Genomic DNA, 21,142 nt, shown 5'->3' with positions numbered 1-21,142 from the left:
GAAATTACACAATTTCTCGAAAGGTCTGTAGCTACGGCATTCTCTGCGCGTGAATGACAGAGTCAACATCGTTCCCAGCAGCTGTATAAATACCTAGCGGAGGGCGGCGAAACTGCGGTTCATCCCTACTGAAGATACAGGATCCGCAGAAAGGTGAGTGGTCCTGCGGATTTCTTTTGCCTCAGAGCGAAGTTTATCTTGTGCGTTTCGTATTTCAGGGTAGTTTATTTCTGGGTTACGGTTAGGGACAATCGGAAACTGACCAGGATTTGATTAATGTTACTTGTCATTAAGTTTTGGGTTTCTCATTAGAAATATAGTTGGTTTGATTCGTAAGAATCTGGCAACAAATTAGTTGAGTCGCATCCCATGCCGTACCGTTATTCTACAAGAATGCTTACTCATGAGTGACCTTCGACAGAACCGTTTATTTTGTCAGCTGCGTGTTTGGGAGACAACAACGGCCTATCATTTCATGTTATTATCACAAGCTGCTGCAAAACATGCAACATTATTGTAACTTTAAGCTATACGATTATTTAGTTCCGAATTTTAAGACACAATTGTCTAGCACATTATCAAAGTAGGAGTTTGACTGCAGTTTGCCAATAATACTAACAGCTGCCTACTTGGTGATGTACTAACCAGCAGAGAATTAACAACAAAAAATCCCCTTCAATGCAGGACTCAGTATGTCGCATGGTCTAGCTAGCAGGATTGTGTTTTGAATCTCTATTGCTTTCAAACAAAATGATTGGTGTTCAGTGAATCATAAAAAATAGCCAGCAGATACCAGACCACAGTCCCATTAAACATTCAGAGTAACTGCAGTAATTCCTATCCTATGATACAACTTGGATTCATTGCAGTATAGTTTGGCTAAGAGTTTGAACCTCCATCCAGTCTCTGTTTGCTCTCTCAGCCTAACCCCTTTCTAATTGAGTCACTCTGTCCCTTCTCCGAGTGTGAACAATTTGACAAAGACTACCCCAGTCATGGACACAAATGTCTCATCATGTACATATATGTTGGCACACTTTGTTGCTGCTATCACTGTTTATGTGATCAAGGTTTTGTTAAATCTGTGAGACACAGAACCAACCTTTTACAAACAGAAAGGAGGGATTAGCATTGGGAGACTGAGGGATTTATCAACAGAGAGATTAGTCTGGGAGAAAGAGATGGATGGATGGATAAAAAGAGAGCGCAGGAGACAAAAAGTAAGATAAAAAGATATCTATTATTCATCATCTAATGTTGTTTGGGGTAAATAGAATACCACTGATCAGATTAATCACACGGATCCCCTAATTATCAAATTAGATCTTGTCCAAATTGAAATTGTTCAACCTTTCATCAGTCATTTCCACTCAGGAAGAAGGGTGTGGTTACTTTGCAATGCCGCTGATAAATGAAGGCCGTTTCTTGACCCTGACCACCGATATACTGTTAGAACAATCAATTTCTTCTTGAACCTCTGCTGTACTGTCTATATACAGCATTTGTACACAACTTGGGACTAAAGCATATTGTGTTAAATTATGCTGCGTAGCTTTCCCTCCCTCCCTCCCTCCCTCCCTCCCTCCCTCCCTCCCTCCCTCCCTCCCTCCCTCCCTCCCTCCCTCCCTCCCTCCCTCCCTCCCTCCCTCCCTCCCTCCCTCCCTCCCTCCCTCCCTCCCTCCCTCCCTCCCTCCCTCCCTCCGCTAAGTTTCCCCCTAGTGGACATTCCTAACATCACAAAAACACCAAGGTCAGATGTCAGCGATGAGGTCTTGCAGTGACGTCATGTTCCAAAGACACTTCCAGTTGTTGACCAAATGTGCAGACTCTGAAATAAAGCCTGTCTTCTATAGCTACTCCCTTTTGTAGGATGGAGATTCTATTTCAGGATTCCAGGGTCTGACATAGTGATCACATCGAGGTATGCAACGTCCTAGTGACGTGCCCCTTCTATCTGTATCTGTGTGACAGGTTTGTTTTTCGATTGGTTCCGACGACCTTGACCGAGATGTTGATGATGATCATGATGAAGAGGAAGCTGCCTACACGTCTGCTGGGCGTGGCCATGCTCTTGGTCTCGGCCCACAGTCTGCTGCCTCCATCCAGCGAGGAGCTCAAACGTAAGTCAGACAGACGCCGGCAAGTATTAAACCCCACCCACTGCAGACGAGTTATCTCCGGGGGACATTTTGGACACTGTCTTTCCCCCTTCACTCTTTTAGACCTCCACAGTGTGAAGGAAAAAATGAGCTGGTGGCATTTCTGGGCGAGACCATTGGAGTCTGGAGGATATAATAGTCATGTGATGATAATTGTGATTGATGGTGGATACTGTCGCTACTCTATCCCCTTAAAAGAGACTGATGAGAACGTGGAGACTGCTTGATCTGTTCCAGGAGTCCGGGTTAAGATCTGGGGTCAAGTATCGGGGATGTTCCCGATGATGACTGTAATAACCCGAGCTGTCTCCTTATCAGAGATCTCCCAGCTGGGAGAAAAGTACCTGGACGAGCAGATCGATAACGCCATCAACGGAGTGAAGGAGATGAAGACGGTGATGGAAAAATCAGGAGAGGAACACAAGAACTTTCTCAGCGCCCTGGAGAAAACCAAACGGCAGAAAGAGGTCAATAACATTTCCTTCAACTAGCGAAAAAAAAAAAAAAACGGAACTACAAGAACTCGTGTTTTATGAGTGGCGTTCTGACAGGAACAACTCGTTTCCCCCCCCCCCACGCGTTTCCCAGGATGCATTACGTAAGGCGCAGCAGATGGAGGAGAAGCTGAACGAGGAGCAGGAGGTGTGTAACGAGACCATGCAGGCCCTGTGGGAGGAGTGTAAGCCCTGTCTGAAGAACACCTGCGTCAAGTTCTACTCCAGGACCTGCAGCAGTGGAGCTGGCATGGTCGGCAGGCAGGTCGGTCCAGAATACATGTTTGGATCACGTCGTAATAGAACATGAATGTATATTGAGCAAGAATGCCCTTTTTGTTTTCACGCTTTCATACATAAAGACAGTTGTGACCCCCATATGCTTTCAGGCAAATGTGAATGAAAATGAATTGAATTGGGTATCATTATAAATATGTTTACTAACATCGAGCTTAAATTTAGAAGACATTCTAATCTCCTTCATTGTCTCCTCTTGCATTTCGTAGCTGGAGAGGGTTCTCAATAGAACCTCTCCATTCTCCATCTGGATTAACGGTCAAAACATGGACGTTCTGGAGCAAGAGGACCGGAGACAGAGCCAGGAGTTCCAGAACCTGGAAGAGCGTTTCTCAGAGGTGGCGGAAGGCGTGGACAGCATCTTCCTGGACAGCATGAAGGTGTTTGACCACTTGCGGTCCCTCAACCCCGGCCCCCTCTTCCCCAGCCCCTTCCGCATGCCCAGTCTCTGGCAAGGGGCAGGCCAGGAGGATCAGGGGCAGGTCAAGGTGGCTGCAGAGCTGGACATGGGAGGTTCTCGTGTCAGACGCTCCCCATTTCAGGGCCCAATGTTCCATGGGTTCCATGACACGTTCTTCCCCATGATGGACATGGCAAAGAACATCTTCGGATCCATGGGGCCCCTCATGGATCCTGAAAGCAACCTGGACACCATTCCCTCAGAGGGTAAGGCCCAGACGGTGGGCTGTGGTGTTTTGCCGTATTGTTATCCAGGATCAATAGTTCTTTAACCACAAACGCGTAACATGATGTAGACAAACGCAAGACAGTGGTTTGAAAACTGCTCAGCAGCCATCAGTTTAGTGATGTTTGCGTTTCTAACACTACTCCCTTGTTTCCTTCAGACGGGAGTGTGAACGAAGACGTGGTCCTGACCCGGCCCTTCGGCAACGGCCAGATGACCTGCAGGGAGATTCGCCGTAACTCCGCCGGCTGTATCAACTTACGCGAGGAGTGCGAGAAGTGCAAGGAGATCCAGTCCGTTGGTAAACTGGACTTCTGTGTCTCAAAGTGCTTGTCAAGATTGCAACAGTCACTAAGCATGTAAATCTACTGTGGATTTAGGGAGGCAAAAACAGGCCTAAACAATAACTTGGATCATCACTGGCACAGCCATTACAGCTAGACAACGTCCATTATACAACATGTTTGGCCTTGTATGCCCCGTTGCCAAGTATCTCACAGTGAAGAAACTTTCGCTTTAGATGCTGATAACTGTAGCTTCCTGAAAAAAGATCACAAAAACAATGAGAGCTTGAGACCGATCCGGCCATCAAGGTCAAGGCTGTGTCTATGTTTTGGAGTCATTCGAAATCCAACTTTCTGCCCCTCCAGACTGCTCAGGTAAGAAGCCTCTGGAAGGTCCCATCAAGAAGGAGCTTGAACAGGCCTTGGGCATGGCTGAGAGGTTCACCCAGGAGTACAACTCCTTGCTGAGGGAATTTGAGGAGAAGATGCTCAACACCTCCTCCCTTCTGGACCTCTTCAACCACCAGTTTGGCTGGGTCTCCTCCCTCGCCAACAGCACCAAGACCAAGGATGGCATCTTCAGGATTAAGGCGGTAAGATAGTCAAAACGAAAGAAAATAGAATGGGGAAAAAAAGGGCCTGATGTCTGGCTAGTACGCATACTTAATCTTGCGCTGGTGTTTATTAAAGGCGGACTCAGGGGATTAGATGTCATTGTCCACAGCGTTCATTCTCATGGATCTCTCATTGACTTAAACGCGACACCCCCCCCCCCCCCCACCAGGTGATCTCCCAGGACAACAAGGACACGGGCAACTCCAATGACACCAGCGTGTCGGTGCAGCTGTTCGACGCCCCGCCCATGACCTTCTCCGTTCCCGGTGACATCTCCTGGAGCGACCCCAAGTTCTATGAGGTGGTGGCCCAGGGAGCCCTGGAACGCTACAAGCAGACGACCGTGTGAGTGCATGGTGGACGCAGGGTGCCTTGTATGGGATTCTGGGCCCGGCAGCAGCTGTAGTTGGGGACCTCCGTGGTGTCGTTTATTGGTTGCGCTGTCTCGTTTTTGCTTGGCTGATGTTTTGTCTTTTCTCGCAGAGTTGCATAGAGCAGCGGAGGACACAGGGCAGTGTCTGCTGAAGAACTACGCGCTGGGCCGAAACACGAATGTACACCTTCTCACAATCCCTGTCTTTGCAAATCAAATTCGAAAAATGTCAGCACAGCAGTAGGAATCTAACCAGCAGCTAGACATGCGAGGTGGAGTCTCTCAAATAGTTGTTTTCTTGGTTCCTCAAGCCCTGTGGTGAGGTCTCTTCTGGAATCCCATCGGAGGGGAGAACTCAATGTGGAGACGCTCCATGCCCACTCAAGAGTTCAGGAGAGGAGGCGAGGAGCCAAGTGAAGCCTTTGGAGACTCCCTGAGTAGTGTTCTCTGAAAGAGTAGTGCTGTTAGCCCTGACGGACCCCTGCTTATCTCTGCTCGCGTCCAGGGTCCGACACCATACTGTGCAGACTTCTGTATATACTCTACAGAGCCACGCGGTATTAAAAGAATGGTGAGACCTTTAACTGTGTGCCTGACTCCTCATTTTAAAACATCTTCAAATTCTGTTTATACTGTGTTAACTCGCTTCTAATTTCTCTGGAGAAATCTCAAGGTTTGTGTAGAGATATTCAACTTAGTTTGATCCAAAATGATGATGATGATGATAAAGGTTGGATGATGATGGAAGGTTAGATTTTCATAGCATTTCAGGGCCTGAGAACTGACTTCAGAGAACTTTTCATTCAAAGTATCCAAGTCACACAGAAAGCAAGCTGGACCTATTTAATGTTAGACATTCTTGTAGTAAAAAAAAAGTTAGTTAAAATATTGTGCCGTTTTTATTTTTGTGTAAAAATCACACAGCTGCTAGTTTATTCTGCAGAGATACATCCATGCAGTATAACATCTAGGATCCCACAGCCATAATAGAAGCAATTAAATATAATATTTTTGCTGTTAGTCAGCAATTAATGCAAATTTACACATGAGATCAAAAGGTGTGTATCATATACAATATACAACATACTCCTCTCGTACAGTACATCTTCATCATCGTCCTGAACAACAGAAAAAGAAGGCTAGCCTTGGTGCAACACAAGGAGGTTACCGCGACAACCTGAACGCCAGGAAGGAGTAAGGCTTTTAGAGGACAGGTTATTTCGAAAACACAGGAAGTCCAAAGAAAAAACAACACAACGAAAAGCTGTCAAACAAATTATTAAGGTACCAACACATACTTTTTGTTTAGGATTTGCAGGTATAAATTGAGTGGTTCGGTTTGAATTGTAGGCGCAGTTTTCGGATTAAGGAGGACATGCGGGTTTAGATGGTGTCAAGAGTTTGGACAAGGACAGAACGACAGTTAAAGAGGTTAAGGGGGCCAAAGTGCAGTGGGATTGTATGGGTCACACTTCCATAACTGGGCATGACATAAGGGAGGGGCCAGGGGGAAGAGGGGCATTCAAGAGAGCTCAACACCGCACACCGTTGCGGAATGAACGTGAGGAGAGCTCGGCGGATCGCAACCCTCTCTGGTTTCAACCTCTTTTAATAAAGGCGGGGCCTTCTGAACACGCCCCCTGGTGTTTCAGGGCAACAGAAGGCAGGTTGACGTCACGAGAGAGAGAGAGACAGAGAGAAAGAGAGAGAGAGAGAGCAAAAAAAATGATCTAGAAGTGTGGAAATGGAACTCGACGGGCTGCCGCAGCACTTCAAAATGACAAACCAAATTGCAAAAAGACAAGAAATGTCGCCGACGTAGAAAACAGAACGCATACGCTCCTCGCCTCATGCCGTTCGTGTAACCGTTGCCTGTGCACGTAGGCACATCCCCTTTGCACGCGCACGCGTGTACGTACGCGCAAACACACAAAGTCCACTTTTACATTGTGGGGTAGACAGTAAGCAGGAGGTAACATTTAAGGAGTTCCTGTCACCCATAGGATCCTGTGATCAGCTATGGGCCATCCAGAATTAGGCATCATCTTCACCTACAGCCCCTTCCACCAAGAATTCTGACTCACACACACACGATAGCACGGACACACACACACGGCACTCGTTGTATTATCTGAATACTTGTCATGGTGAACAGGGGAAAGACTGACTTAGAACTCCAGTTCAATGTGTGTGTGTGTGTGTGCGCGCGCCTCGTCGACTTCGGAATCTGCTCATCTTTGTTGACTCTGGTAGGAATAAAAGTGCCAGTACATGTAACGTTCCCCACCCGACCCCTCTCTGGTGCGACTGGTGACTTCAGCATGTGTGTGTGTGTGTGTGGTGCCAGCAATCAGCCAATGGCAGAGTAGAGCACAGTTCAGGGGGTGAGGAGACAACGAAGGGGTGGGGTGAGTTGTTGGGGCGTGTGCGCCGCGCAGACGGCCCCTTCTTCAGAGTTCTAGTATCTTCGACTGACGGAGTCGTCCTCCGTGCACACACACACGCGTACACACACACGCACACACACACACACTGGTTAGAGGTGTGAGAAAGGTCTGAGCTGCTCCAGTTGGACCTCCAGAGATATCCTTTCTTCTAGCAAGTCCTAAACAACAACAACAACAACAACAACAACAAACACAAACACAGGTTAGCGATCAAATCAAAAGGTCAGAGCTCTCATGCCACGTTTGTAGTCCAGATACTATTTCTGCAGTCCGTGCACCATGCTTGTAGTTCTTTGCTCACCTTAAGCTGCTGTTGTAGTTCGCTGTTGAGCCTGGCCAGCACGGTGTTGGTCTCCTTGTTTCTCCTGATCGAGGCTTGGATGGCCTTCTTATCCTTTCCCAAAGACCTGTGGAGAACAGCCATCAGTTCGAGTTGCGCCTGTGTGTGTGTGTGTCTATCGGTCGAAGAAGGTACTACACATACATTCAAAAATGTTTACATGACATATATATATATATATTCATGTAAACATTTTTGAATATATCTGTAATACTTTCTTCGACCGATAAACACATCATATTGATATATTCTTCCAAAACTGGCTGTTCCCATCCTTGATTGTGATTGGCTATATTGCACTCCGTGCCAAAATCCAGCATAACCTCACAGGTTGTCCTCGTAACATTCTTCAACATTCCATATTACTGTGCATCGAATATTTCAAATTGAAAAAGACGGTAAAGATGTCCATCTGGCTGCTGCGTGGCAACGATTTATGTGGGAACTATACTTTGTAGTAGCAGAAGTATGAAGGTTTATTATTAAACTATTTAGTTTCTAATTGTTTTTATTGATGAAACCATATCAAAATATTTGTAGTAACAGTTTTAGAAAAGCAATAAGCCCCAAGAGGCCGTGGTTTACGCTGACTTTAGAACAGGTAAGGGGAGTTGTTAGGCACGACGCTTGGGGCTTATTGCTTAAATAATTACCATATATTTTCTTTACTCTTTTTTTGGGGGGTGGGGGGTGGGGACCCGAGACTTGAGCGCAGTGCCATGAGTGTGAATGTGTGTGAATGTGTGTGTGTGAGTGCAGGTGCGTGTCTGACCTGGGTATGGAGGCCTGCGTGGCGAGCACGGCGGCGATGACGGTGGACTTCTGGGGCGGCTCGTCCTCCGGCCTCAGCTCGTCCTCCGACTTCAGCCGCCGCCTCACCGGCTTGGGGGGCGGGGCCAGGGGGCCGCTCGAGCCCTTGGCCTGACGGGTGGGAGGGAAAGAAACGGGACGTTGGCGGTGTCGTGAGGGGGGCCAAGGAGGCCGGGGAGTGCCGGACCGAACTTACGGGGTTGACGGCAGCCGTGGATCTCTCCTCCTCTATGCTCTTCACGGATCTCAGCGGCCCTGCTGTCTCTGACGGCTTCTCCGACTGGGAGGACACGCACACACACACGCACGCACACACACACGCGATTATCCTTTGCTTTTAAACTGAAAGTGATCACGTGGTTAGGATGTCATGATGTGACAGGGAGATGGTAAGTATCTAAGTGGAGCTGTGTGTGTGCTGTGTGTGCTGTGTGTGTTTGTGCTGGGTCTACCTGTGTGTGTGTACCCGTGTGTGTGCGTGTCTGCGCTGGGTGTACCTGTGTGTGCGTGTCTGCGTGCGTATCTGCGTCTGCGCCTGGCTGCTCGGAGGAGGCGAAGGCCTGGAACTGGCTGAAGTCTGCGAAGTTGGGCTGCTCTGGGATCTGCTGCGGGGAGGACAGACCCTCGTCCGAACGATGGCTGTGGGGCCCCGACGTCTGGGGGGGGGGGGGCGGGGCGGGGGGTGGCAGAACGCGGGAAGGGTTAGAGGTTGCACCGGTCCTGTGTGGGTGTGCGTTTATGACCTCCTTCAGCCTGTGTGTGTTCTCATGTCCTGCCTCTGTACATGTGTGTTGCATGCGGGGCAAATCCTATCCATGCGTGTTTAGACCCCGTCTCAGTCTGTGTGCGTGTGTGTGCGTGTGCGTGCGTGATACCTGCGTGTTCAGAGGCCTCGGGGGCACGGCGGGGGGGTAGGCCACGGCTCCGCCCGGCTGCTGGGGCGGCCCCGGGGGCGGGGCCACGGCGGCGAAGCTGCGGTTCATGTCCAGGGAGGAGGAGCGCGAGTGGGACGCCTGGGGGCGGGGGGGCGGCGGGGGCGGGGCCACCACCTTCAGACTCTCGGGGGACGCTCCCGAGTGCGACCTGCGGGGCACACGCACGTGAGCGGACGCACACACACGCGCAACTGTATCCCCCCTCCCCTCGAGCTACGCCCGTTTGGCTTCAAACGAGGCCGCTCACCGTTGTCGCGTTACCACGCTCGTGATGGGCTCCTGCTCCGAGGTGAAGGAGTCCGAACTGCTGTAGCCGTCGCCGACGGGAAGAGACGACATCATCCCTGGACGGACGATCGGAGGAGAAAAGGAGTTACGACGCGGGCGAGACTTGACACAGCCCCCCCTCCCTCCCCCTCCGACCTCCGGGCCTCGGAGCGCGCTCTCCACTCACCTGTGCTGGCCGGTACAAACTTCATGGAGCCGGCTAGCTTGGCGTCCTCCGACAGCTCCGTGGGCTTGGCCATCAGAGGGCTGGTCGGGTGTGTGTGGTCTGGCAGGAGAGGGGGGGGGGGGGTGGGTGGAGAGGGGGGTTCACAAGAGGAACATGTTGGCTGTGTTCCCTTTATGCTAAGTGACTGCTGTAAAATGGTTTGGCGCTGTAAAAGGTTTCTGTGATGTAGAACATTGATGGGTTGGATTGAAGTCGTTGTCTGAGGCTAAAGTCCTCTCTGTGTGTGTGTGTGTGTGTGTGTGTGTGTGTGTGTGTGTGTGTGTGGGGAGGTGTTGTTCTTAAGGCAGGCCGAAGGTAGGACTGTGTTTATCGTGCCATCAATCATGGGAATAATTGCCCACTAAATATACGTAAAATGAAAGCAAAGTCTCTTTCAAGTACCATCTGAGAATGCACTATTTACAATAGTGAGGAGGTAATGTACACATGTACTGTATGAATGGAGTAATGAATGTAGTGCTGTAATGATATTGTTGTTTCTGGTGATGGTTGTAACGATGGCTACAATGTTTCTGCTTTTAGATTGATCATTAAGTAATTTGTATTTGTTCTCTTTTTCTGGGACCCCAGGAAGATTAGCTCGTTCCACTTTGGTGACAGCTAATGGGGATCCTTTTAACAATAAACTGTGTCAATGCTGTTTGAGATGAATAATCTCTGCAACATTTCTGAAGTTGACGGTTATTTTGAATGAAAGGTCCCCTTCCCTCGATTGTAATCCGACAGTTTGACATACAAAACTGTAGTTGCGTTCCTGGTGAGATAGTGTGACCTGCAGTTAAGGTCGATAAGACTGTGTTCCCGGTGAGATAGCAGTGAGACATGTGACGCTGCAGTTGTGTTCCCGGTGAGATAGGCATGACCGGTGAAGCTGTCGTGGGTTAAGACTGTGTTCCTGGTGAGACAGTAGGCACACAGGCATGTCTCTCTCACCACTTCCTGTTCTCTTCAGCTCCATCTCCTGCATGTGGATCTTACTGGGGGTCATCCTGATGGGGACAGGGTGAACGATGGCTGTATCCTGGGGAGGGGGGAGGGGAGACGTAATCTGTCAAACTAAACACTGTGACACTTGTTAAGCTACATCACACAATACCACACAATCCCCTTAGGATCAAGCAGTCAATCTAGATTATTAAATACCTTCTCTATTTGGAGAGAAAAGCATGAATTGCTAATATCAAGTAAGGAAGCGTGGGAACAACTGGTTTAGATAGTTTGCCACGGTGTTGCGGTTCTGCCTGACAGAAGCATACTATGACATCACATCCTGCGTCACACATCCTGTGTGTGATGTTAGCCATTAAGCAAGGTGAACCAGATCATGTGACCGCTGCTGGAGGCAGGCGATTGGCCAAGTTTGTCATGCATTTGGGGGTGGTGTGGTAGGTGATGGACTTACGGGGTCCGCTGGTGCAATGTTAGAGTCAAACTGGGTCAGCGTTTGTGAGCTGGACGAGCGCTCGCTAAAGGTCTCCCACTGCTGCAGACACAGAGCAGAGACACGTCAGAGCCCCCCAAAACATCACAACAACAACAACAACAACACCAACATCACAACAACAACAACAACAACAACAACAACGACCACCGCCGCCGCACTGACAACATCACCATCACAACCACCACATCACCATAACAAAAACAACAACAACCACCACAACGACAGTCACAGCATCACTCCGACAACAACAGTAGATGCTGTGACATAATTGAACCGTGGCTATATGCCATGATTGACCTGAAGGCTACGTAGGTCGAGGTCTTTTTTTTAAAAGACCTGCACTTCAGTGATTAAACAACATAAACCCTCTATCAAACAATCTAAAATTGACTTTTTTGACATTGTTTTAAATAAATACTATTAACCAATGCATTATCCAGTAGCTTAACATTTTAACATGGTTTGGAGTCTTGAAAATGGAAGTCAGATGTATGGATTTAGGTTTGTTTTGCAATTGTAGGCTACTGTTAACTACATATTGCGTAGGTATGATAATTATTCTTGGATCATTTATCAGACATCCCAAGTTGCAGAAACTAATTTCCGGGAGGTAGATTCCGGAAACTTTTTTCTTCTTTTTTTTTTTTAAGTAGATTTTCTATAAATGTACATATTGAACTGATCGCAGTATAGAAAACAAATATTTTAAAAAGGCATCCCGACAGAAAATCTGTGGTGAATCATCGTTTTCCAGTTGGGTCAGTGTTACAGGAACATCTGGTTAAACAACAACACAGGCTAAGCCTGACAGTTAGCTTGCCCCGGACCAGGCTGGTTTCGCAGCCTAAGTTGCCATAGTAACTGAGTTCAAACTACACTGAGCTGGCTTTCTTAGAGCCGAAGGAAACGGAAATGAGTCAGACCAACTGACATACGAGTGGCTTATTCGGTAAACTCGCTTTCTGAAACAGGGCCCTGCTTTCTGGAATGCCCCCCAGGGCTGTCTTAGAGGAAGAGAGGGTGGCAAGAAAGAGGGAGGGAAAGAGGGAAAGAGAAAAACCGGAGGGGGGGGTCTTTGAGTGTCGGACTTCCAGACCCACTGCCGAAGCCATCAGTCACAGCGAGAGACGTCGTGTGCGTGTGCCCTACCTACCTCGTTGTTCTGGTTCATCTCGGGCCAGGTCTGGTTGAGGGAGGGCATGGAGGGGGACTTGTTGGGGGTCACCTCCACGGGTGACCCCGAGTAACCCACGTCAGGGGCCGTCTCTGGGCCCTCTGGATCAGGAAACAGAAAACGCAAGAAATAAGAACCATTCCTGAAATTCGGCACATTCATCATGTACATTAGGAATAGGGGCCCATCACGATTCTCTCTTAAAAAATATTTTACGGTCATTTAATGCTGTTTTAGGTATGAATTTTGTAATGTTTTGCACTTTGTATTTATAGGTTGTGTATTAGCAGGACTTTGTTGATAAAGAGAGCTGTCTCTAAGGAGCCTCACTTCACAAAAAGTTTAATTAAAAAGGGATGCATTGGTAAACTATTGGGTTTAAAGGCCAGATTCTTTTCCAGGGGCAAAAAAGGGTTGAGAGGGAGAAGATAGAGAAGTCGAGAGAGAGTATGAAGAGAATCTGGGGCCTCTGTGTGTGTGTGTGTGTGTGTGTGTGTACCTGCTGAGTCATCCAAGTCTATCAGCTTTGGCATGAGGCTTTCCGGAAGCTTCTCAGGGAGGTCGTAGCCGTTCTTCCTCGCCACCACCAGGTGAAAGGCGGCGCAGAACTCATCCAGTGTCAGGGCCCCGTCCTTGTCAAAGTCCGACAGCTCCCTGGAACGCCCGGGAAAAACAGCCAGCCGGTCAGTCAACAAAAAAAAAACTTTTCTTGTTTTCTTTTCGACTGGGCACGTAAAAAAAAAAAAAAAAATCATACAGAAGCCACTGAAACTTGTAAACAGACAAACGGCTTGCAAACACTTAAATGTTCTGAAATGCCAGCTTTGATTGGATAGCGGCAGTTGGTCCTCAAGGCTCCGGTATGTTCTTGTGGCTTGGTGGGGAAGTGAACCTGTGAACCTGGGGCTCTGGGGCAGACGACTCACCAGATGTGGGACAACTCCAGGATGGGGAGCTTGGATTTGGTGAAGAACTCTTTTGCTGCGGAACCTGAGGCACAGGGCAGGAGAATGTGACGAGTCACCGGTTATCCTAGCTTGAGCAGACTCGGGACAGAGAGCTGAATGGGGGGGTTCCAGGATCCGGAGATGGTGGCGGTGTGTGTGTGTGCGCGCATCTCACTCACCGGGTATAAAGCCATTGAGGTCTGGCTGGATGGTTTTGAATTGGTTGATGTAATACTGCCTCTGCTCGTCCGTGATTCGCCAGGGGTCGTCATAGCTACTCGACTGTCTTTGGATCTCATTGGTGGTCGCAGCTGAGGCCACCGACCTGGTCGACGAGCTCTCCTGAAACCGGTCATGTGACGACCGCGAGAAGAAACACAATCAGATTGAAAAAGGTAGCAGATCGGTCTAACTGCCTACTTTGCTTGATTATAAGAGATGACTGGTGATGGTGTATTATATATTTTGGTGATCTTATATTTTCTGCCTATAAGGAATCAAGATATGGCAGCTGCTGAATTATTTTGGTCTTTTGTAAGCACTACATCAAGCCTTTATTTTGCCATAAAAAAACCGGCATGATGGAAACTATCATGCCTAGATTTAAACAATATACTAGGTTTTGCGACAAAAGCCCAACTGATTGAATGAAGCACATTTTTGAATATTTGGAGGGCAAAGTTTTAGTGATGGAACTGGTTTTGGAATTTGTAGAATGACCCGTTTCATGGAAACCACACCTGAACTGGCGGACGACACCTTCCTATTCTTATCTCATTTTGACATCCTTGTTATTATGCTGGATCTCAGGTGGGTGGAAACCTGTCTGTTGATAGATGACTGGGGACAGTCAAGCAGCAGCTTAGGTCACACGAAGGACGATGATGAGGAGGAGGACACTGTCATGTCATGGAAACGACGACTGACTTCGCAGTGCCGACCGAAAAGACCAACGTGACACGGGGGGAAAGCGCAGCAGAGAGAGGCCGGATGAGGCCCGGATGAAACGAGCAGCGGATCAAAGGGAGACGGACGAGGGAGGAGGAGGGGTGTGACAGTTTTCGCCGAGACGCCAGCGAGACCGGAGAGGCTTCAGTCGACGGGGTGGTCAGTCGGGGAGCTTTCAAACGCAGTCTCAACGCCCTGCGGTGGGACTGCATTGGGATATTAGGATCCCAGATTGCCACAGGCTTCTCCCTCATACCGTTTTATAATATCCGGGATCTCAAATCTACAGTTGATTGCCAGTGATCTGAAGCAGTCCAAGACCCTCCCCCACGAGCCTGCAAGAAGCCCAGCCCCCTTGACCCCTACAGCCCCCCAAGCCCTGCCACCAGACCCCCACCCCGCCCTCCCTTCCCCAAAGAACTGTCGACGCAGGGGGCCTTTCGGATGCCCCTCCCTGGAGGGACGTGGGACCATAAAAACACGGTGCCATGTCGCCACATGTGGCAGGAACGACAAACGCTGACCCCGCACCCCCATAGCTGTCTGCCTGGGGGGAGCATAGAGAGGGCAGGCTGTGGCAAGCAGGTGGGCCAGCGGAAGCTTATGCTGCGCTACCCGCGGGGACGAGGGATGCATTGTTGGAAGTGTGCTGGGGGGGGGGGGGGGGGGTGTCTGTGAAACTGACCCAGCTTTCTTGAACGGGTGGGGGGGAGTGGGCCGACCACATCCCATCAGCTGACACTGGTCCTGGAGGAGGGGGGGGGGAGAGAGAGACACACCAAAGGACAAAGCACAAATGAGTTAGCGCTAGTTGTTTGACAATGGACAATGGATTCTGGCTGTGCGTGTGTGTGTGTGCGTGCGTGAGTGGCTGTGTGTGTGTGCGTTGCCCACCTGACTGTGCTTCTCTGAAGGGCGTCCACAGCGCCCCGGTGACAACAGGCTGTCTGTCCGCGTTCCCCCCGCTGGCCTGCCGTTTGTGCTGCTTCCTCCAGGAGGGGGGGGAGCTGGGGGGGGACTGGTGGGGGGAAACCACCGGAGAGGTGGAGTCAGGCTGGGGGAGGGGGGAGAGAAAGGCAGAGTAACAACAGATTACAGGAACGATAATCAGAATCTGAATAAAAAGAGACCAATTAGATTAGGAGAGGTGCACAGACACATGGTCATGTCTGCATCTGGAGCTGTGTATGTTCTGTAGAGGTTTTAACTCTCACCCCTTATTCCACTTTCAGGCCTTGGTAGTTAGCAGAAACAGTGGTGCTGAGATTCTCATCAGGGGCCTCATGCATAAACGTTGCGTATGCTGGTTTTCACGCACATTCAAAATGTACTGTACTGATGTTCTCGTATGTAAGCTGCGCAATCTTGTATATATGAGGCCCCAGGTGTTCTATTGTACGTTCTGGCCCACGCTATTAACGTGGTTCGGATGGGATTGACCTTTGGCTTCATGATTGTTCTACCAAAGTATTGATTTGAGGTTCTGAGAGTGGCTCTACGGTTCCGACAGGGGTTCTAAGGAAATAGGACCAATGGTCCGGACTGGTTCTGGTGGTACTGACCTGTGGTTCTAAGCTCGGCCCACAGGGCTGGATGACCTCGTGGGGGGCGGTGGTAATCTTCTTGGCCTGGCCGCGTCCAGGGGGTCTGGGGATGACCCCGGGGTAAGGCCCCTGGTTGTCAGAGTCCGGGTACAAGGCCTGGTGCCTGGTCTCCTGCTCGTTCTTCCCCACCAGGAATCTGGGCAGAGGCAGGTCCTTCACTGTGGGAGGGGGAAAGGGGGGCAGGGTTAGAGGAGGAGGGAGGATTAGGGGAGAAGGTGGAGGAGGAGGAAGGGGGAAAGAGAGAAGGTGGAGGAGGGGTGGAGGAAGAGGGGGGGAGGAAAGGAAGACTAAAAAAAAGGAGGCGGAGGAGGAGGAGGAAGGAGGGAGGAAAAGAAGAAAAGGAGGTGGGGGGGATTAGGGGAGAAGGTGGAGGAGGAGGAGGTGAGGAGGAGGTGGAAAGGAAGACCAAAAAAAGGAGGCGGAGGAGGAAGAAGGGGGGGGGAAAGCGAGAAAGGGAGTCGGACGTAGGCGGAGGGGAAGGAAGCGAGGGGAGAAGGAAGAGGGGGAGGAGGTGGGAAGACTCGTTGTAGTCTCACAATCTGACTGCTGAAAGGCGAGGAGTATGGCAGCCTGTTAAAGCCGACAGGGACCGGCCCTGAAGGGCCCCATTTTGACGTCGACTCTTTGCAGACAATCAGCAGAGTCACACTTTCCCCGACTGACAGACGAGTTTCTCCACAGTCCGCCGCGGGGTCACATGATCCAGGCGAGGCCACACCATGTGTCCGGTGCAGCTCCAGAAGAAGGCTTTGTGTTCTCAAGGGCATCAGTCTTACGCCCTGTCAGGCTATCTCCCTCTCTCGCCGTCTCCCTCCCTCCCTCCCTCCCCCTGCTCTCTCTTGAGGTTAACTACTTCCTGTTGACACGCTGTGTGTCATTCTTCCCCCATTCTTCAACTGTCCTGCAATAGTGGGTCCTGCTTTCGGCGCCCTGAAGGCCGATTTAGGGTTCTCCGTTTTCCAAAAAACGGGACACATGGGAACGCCCTCGGAGAGAGCCCTCGGAGGGAGCCCGCGGAGAGAGCCCGCGGAGAGAGCCCTCGGAGAGAGCCCTCGGAGAGAGCCCTCGGAGAGAGCCCTCGGAGAGAGCCCTCGGAGAGAGCCCTCGGAGAGAGCCCTCGGAGGGAGCCCGCGGAGACAGCCCTCGGAGAGAGCCCTCGGAGAGAGCCCTCGGAGAGAGCCCTCGGAGAGAGCCCTCGGAGAGAGCCCTCGGAGAGAGCCCTCGGAGAGAGCCCTCGGAGAGAGCCCTCGGAGAGAGCCCTCGGAGAGAGCCCTCGGAGAGAGCTTGACGTGCACCTCACGAATATTCTAACTATCCGTCGTAATTTGGGATACTTACGGATACCCCCTTGGCTGTGATTGGTCAGTATTAAGAACAGCTTGTGTCTGTGTTGCCGTGATAAACAGGACGAACAGAATCCTTTGACTGCCATTGCTGTAAATGTTTACAATTCATATTTCAGCTAAGCAGTACATGTAAATCAGCATCTGAATTCAAATGCGACAAGAAATGGGCTGTGTCGTTGCTGAAAATGTGCGTATTTTATTGATGAAACGGCTAATTGGTCAATTTGCTCCGACCTCTGGATGACCTCGGTAAATAAACACTCGACGACTTCCACGCACACGCGACGGTTTCTCTAAGGTCGTCTTTGACCAAAAACCGTTGCGCCACCTCCTCTTCTGGCGGTGAACTGTTTTCAGCACCCGCAGCCTATGGAGAGCCATAAACGAAGTCTATCCGTCCGTGTCCGTCCGTCCATCCATCCGTAGACGGAGTAGCATAGCGCAGCCTTCACACCCAAAGACTGTGTGCAATCCATCCACTCTTACTTCATTCATCCACACAAACGTTTCCCTTTCTCCTAAGCCCCTGTATTTTTGTTCTCTGGGTGTTTTACCGACCCGTCGTCTCTGTCTCCGCGCCCCGCCGCTCACTGACCCCTCATGCGGCAGTCTGGCGATTGAACGCATGCACTGCCTGCACTGCTTTGATGATGTGATGGCCGTCAAGCAACGCCTTTTCCGGCCTCGCGCTGCAAAGTGTGAGGAAGTTAACCAAGCCTCCCCTGAAAACAACGCGGTTGAGTTGTGCAACCCAGCTCTGTTGTCGCAATGTTTTAAGTCAAATAAGCGGCATTGTGCAGAACAAGGCCTGCAGCGTGACAACTTCCCTGAAATACAGACCCTTTTTTTTATAGAACCACACCAAAGATAAACAACTGAAAACTCTCAAAAACAACAGTTGGTTATCTGGTCTGCCGCGGGGCATAGCCTGCACTCCTTAAGCAACCCCGCAACTTGAGGGTTTCGGGGGTGAAAGCGTGCCTAAAGCCGTTTGAGCTTGTTCGCTCGCGCACGAGCGTGCAGCTACTCGCCACCTACCGGAGTTCAGGCTCTCGACGCGTAGCGGCAGCCCAGACTGGGCTATGGCGATGAGCTTCAGGGCTATGTAGAATTGGCTCCGTCCAAAGTGGCCCAGTCTGGTGGCGCCGCACAGTTCTGTGATCTGAGGGGAGGGAGGAAACAGACATTACATTTCTACATTGAGTCATTTAGCAGACAGTCTTGTCCAGAGCGACTTACAGTAAGTACAGGGACATCCCCCCCCCCCAAGGTAAGTAGGTTGAAGTGCCTCGCCCAAGGACACAACGTCAGTTGGCACGGCGGGGAATCGATCCGGCAACCTTCTGATTACTAGCCCGACTCCCTCACCGCTCAGCCATCTGACTCATTAGGTTCAGGTGGTGGTTCCGGCCCGTCCCCTCACACAAACAACCTCTCCTCAGACACTCAAGGTCATCTTTGTGACAGCCGGGTACGCAAGAAGAAGTGTGTGTCTGAATATGGCAGGAGAGCAGACGATTGGGTTTGACGAAGACAAGTTAGTGCAGTTCATCAGGTTGCAAAAAGGCAGAGTGTGCGTATTTGTGCGTGGGGTGGGTGGGTGGGTTGGGGTGCGATCGAGATGTCCGAGGCCCTTAACAGCTGCACACACTCCCTCCCTTCACTACCATTAGGCTATACACATTATCTTGTTTCGAGCCTAGATCTACCACTTGTTTGAGTCATATACACTTAGTCTGTGCCAAATTTCACGAGATGGGGGGGGCGGGGGGTTGGTTACACCAAAGACTGCAATGGAAAGTTTCAAGGACACATTTCTGCTAGGACAAAGAGACAGCTGTTGACTTGTGCAGGGCTGCATTAATAAAGATTTCTGTGACATTATCATCAGAGAAAAATGCATAACGGCATTCTTTCACGTGTGAAAGGTGTCCTTCTCAAGTAAGAGGCTATAATAATCTACTTTTATCTACAATTACGTATTCAATACACCTGCTTCGGTTAAGTAGTTTCTGTTGACAGATGGATGACCCATTTCACACAAACTACAAACTAGTAGAATGATGGTGGACCTGGAATAGAGATTACTAGTTCAATGTGGACACCACATTTGCCCATAATAATTAATACTCTATATTGTCATGTTACAAACCTCACACTAGGTTGAATCTGATATCAAATCCAGTGATAAATTACCCTCGATTTGCTACAATGCTATTGCTAGCCAGTGCTAGTTAGCTAGAAGGTGTGTCTCGCCACGTTCGACACAGTCCAGTCAGGCTCACTGTCAACATGAACGCCACGGCTAGCTCGCTAGCCGAATGCCGAAATAAAACATGCATGACTAGGGAGTTTACTAACATAACTAATGTGTCACATATTTACACATAGGGAAAAAGCACTGATATTTTTACCGTTATATCACAGTGGACAGTTATGATTAGCTGGTTACCTGCAATACCACCTCGCTGGGAAGCTGGGCCGCCCGGAAAAGGTCAAGAACTCTCCCGTTCGAAGCCACTTTCTTGGTGTTGTCCGTGTCGCAATAAACAAACAGGTCCGAGTAGTATTTCTGTTCCACGTCGCTTAGAGTAAGACTTTCCATGATGGCATAAAAGGTTCCCAGTACGCGGACAACTGGCTGTTGATGAGTCCTAGTTAACGTTACTTGCGAGAACTGATCCCCGAAAAAGGGCGAGAGGGGACAGACGATTCTGTTTAGCTTAGCTTCCTGCTGGCTAGCAAAAGCGCCCAAAACAGCCAAATTGCGATACGATTAAGCAATAAACTTGTTGTATACGCTGGAGCTATTTCAAGTCTTTGTTAGGCCAAATGAAAAGAACCTAGACAGAATTGGCCTGCAAACAAATGCTAGCCGAGCTAGCTACAGGCTGTGGCAATCGTCAATCCACACAAGCCAGCCAAGCTAGCTAGAAAACTAGCCTCAAAAAAGTCAACAGTAGTGCAGTCTCAGGTCTGGACGTCTAAATCGAACCGTGGATCTGGCAACACTTCTTTTCTGGATCTATGCTATGGTCGAATAACGTTTCTACGCCTCTTGAAAGCAGAATTCCCTCTAAGCGACGTTAGAATAAAGTTTCAGGGTCTCTTGACTCCTTCCTCCATCATCAGTCAAAGCCGCCATTCCTATGCCCCGTGATGTCATCCCACACAGACTGTGTAGTCAGCGCTGCTTGGCAGAAGGGGGACGCAGGGACCCGGATGAAGGATGTCAACAGTGCATCACTCAATTACCCATAGGCGCACTGAATATTAGGGTTCTCCAGTTTTATCAAAATTTTGGCGTGAGATTACTCGTCAACATTTGGGTACTAAAATCCGGGATGGGGACGGGGGCGGGGCTGGGGTGCAGGTGTATCTGATTGGCTGGTATGTGGCATTAAACTGTATCCTTGGCAGAAAATGTACCTCCGTATTCCTTCACCTTGTCCATTAATTACACAGCCTATAGCGGGACAAGTTTTCCCTTAACTCCTCAGCGTGATAAATACAAGGTGTTGCGTGTGAACTGGTTGAAATGGGTGAGTCTCACGGCGAATACGGGAAACTTGAGAGCCCTGCTGTATAGCCACATTTTTGGGGGAGTCTGACTCTAAGGTCGTGGAACTTTTTTTTGAAATTCCCCTTTCGAAAGTGTTTAACCACTTAACCCTATAGACTGTCGAACCATGGATTTGATCGTGCAAACGCTCCCTGTAAAGAGAT

The 21,142-nt window shown here is 49.7% G+C and overlaps 2 protein-coding genes across 4 annotated transcripts; one reads left to right on the top strand and one right to left on the bottom strand.

Annotated features, from left to right (window-relative positions):
* clu (clusterin) lies at positions 1–5,491 on the top strand. Of its 2 annotated transcripts, XM_084699702.1 has the most exons (9): positions 1–153; positions 1,972–2,120; positions 2,478–2,626; positions 2,748–2,918; positions 3,160–3,616; positions 3,796–3,936; positions 4,286–4,512; positions 4,704–4,879; positions 5,018–5,491. In XM_084699702.1, the coding sequence occupies exons 2-9, from the start codon at positions 2,009–2,011 to the stop codon at positions 5,025–5,027; spliced, it is 1,443 nt and encodes a 480-aa protein (XP_084555828.1). In that variant the 5' UTR covers positions 1–153; positions 1,972–2,008; the 3' UTR covers positions 5,028–5,491. The 2 variants fall into 2 exon arrangements, with proteins under 2 accessions (XP_084555828.1, XP_084555829.1); XM_084699703.1 differs by lacking the exon at positions 5,018–5,491 and having other exon boundaries at positions 4,704–4,883.
* Positions 5,492–5,787: 296 nt separating this feature from the next.
* Positions 5,788–20,685, bottom strand: reps1 (RALBP1 associated Eps domain containing 1). Of its 2 annotated transcripts, XM_084699700.1 has the most exons (19): positions 19,869–20,685; positions 18,455–18,578; positions 16,029–16,228; positions 15,361–15,520; positions 15,152–15,213; positions 13,698–13,860; positions 13,498–13,561; positions 13,071–13,225; positions 12,551–12,672; positions 11,356–11,436; positions 10,887–10,974; positions 9,894–9,992; positions 9,687–9,783; positions 9,380–9,587; positions 9,002–9,160; positions 8,701–8,784; positions 8,467–8,615; positions 7,656–7,761; positions 5,788–7,512 (listed from the first exon to the last, which is right to left on the bottom strand). In XM_084699700.1, the coding sequence occupies exons 1-19, from the start codon at positions 20,019–20,021 to the stop codon at positions 7,444–7,446; spliced, it is 2,343 nt and encodes a 780-aa protein (XP_084555826.1). In that variant the 5' UTR covers positions 20,022–20,685; the 3' UTR covers positions 5,788–7,443. The 2 variants fall into 2 exon arrangements, with proteins under 2 accessions (XP_084555826.1, XP_084555827.1); XM_084699701.1 differs by lacking the exon at positions 9,002–9,160.
* Positions 20,686–21,142: the final 457 nt, after the last annotated feature.

The sequence above is a fragment of the Hypomesus nipponensis genome, chromosome 6 (genome assembly GCF_054491055.1).
Source record: "Hypomesus nipponensis isolate SF chromosome 6, ASM5449105v1, whole genome shotgun sequence".
Taxonomy (NCBI): domain Eukaryota; kingdom Metazoa; phylum Chordata; class Actinopteri; order Osmeriformes; family Osmeridae; genus Hypomesus; species Hypomesus nipponensis.
Note: the sequence above shows the minus strand (reverse complement) of the source record. Positions and strands in the feature narration are given on the sequence as shown.

Bases quoted from the DNA above. Each gene is read 5' to 3' on its own strand.
- clu (XM_084699702.1), top strand. From the start codon at position 2,009: ATGTTGATGATGATCATGATGAAGAGGAAGCTGCCTACACGTCTGCTG. The intron at 2,121-2,477 runs GTAAGTCAGACA...TCTCCTTATCAG, and splicing joins ATCCAGCGAGGAGCTCAAAC to AGATCTCCCAGCTGGGAGAA. The intron at 2,919-3,159 runs GTCGGTCCAGAA...TGCATTTCGTAG, and splicing joins CTGGCATGGTCGGCAGGCAG to CTGGAGAGGGTTCTCAATAG.
- reps1 (XM_084699700.1), bottom strand. From the start codon at position 20,021: ATGGAAAGTCTTACTCTAAGCGACGTGGAACAGAAATACTACTCGGAC. The intron at 13,562-13,697 runs GTGAGTGAGATG...CCTGTGCCTCAG, and splicing joins CCTCAATGGCTTTATACCCG to GTTCCGCAGCAAAAGAGTTC. The intron at 8,616-8,700 runs GTAAGTTCGGTC...CCCACCCGTCAG, and splicing joins CCACGGCTGCCGTCAACCCC to GCCAAGGGCTCGAGCGGCCC.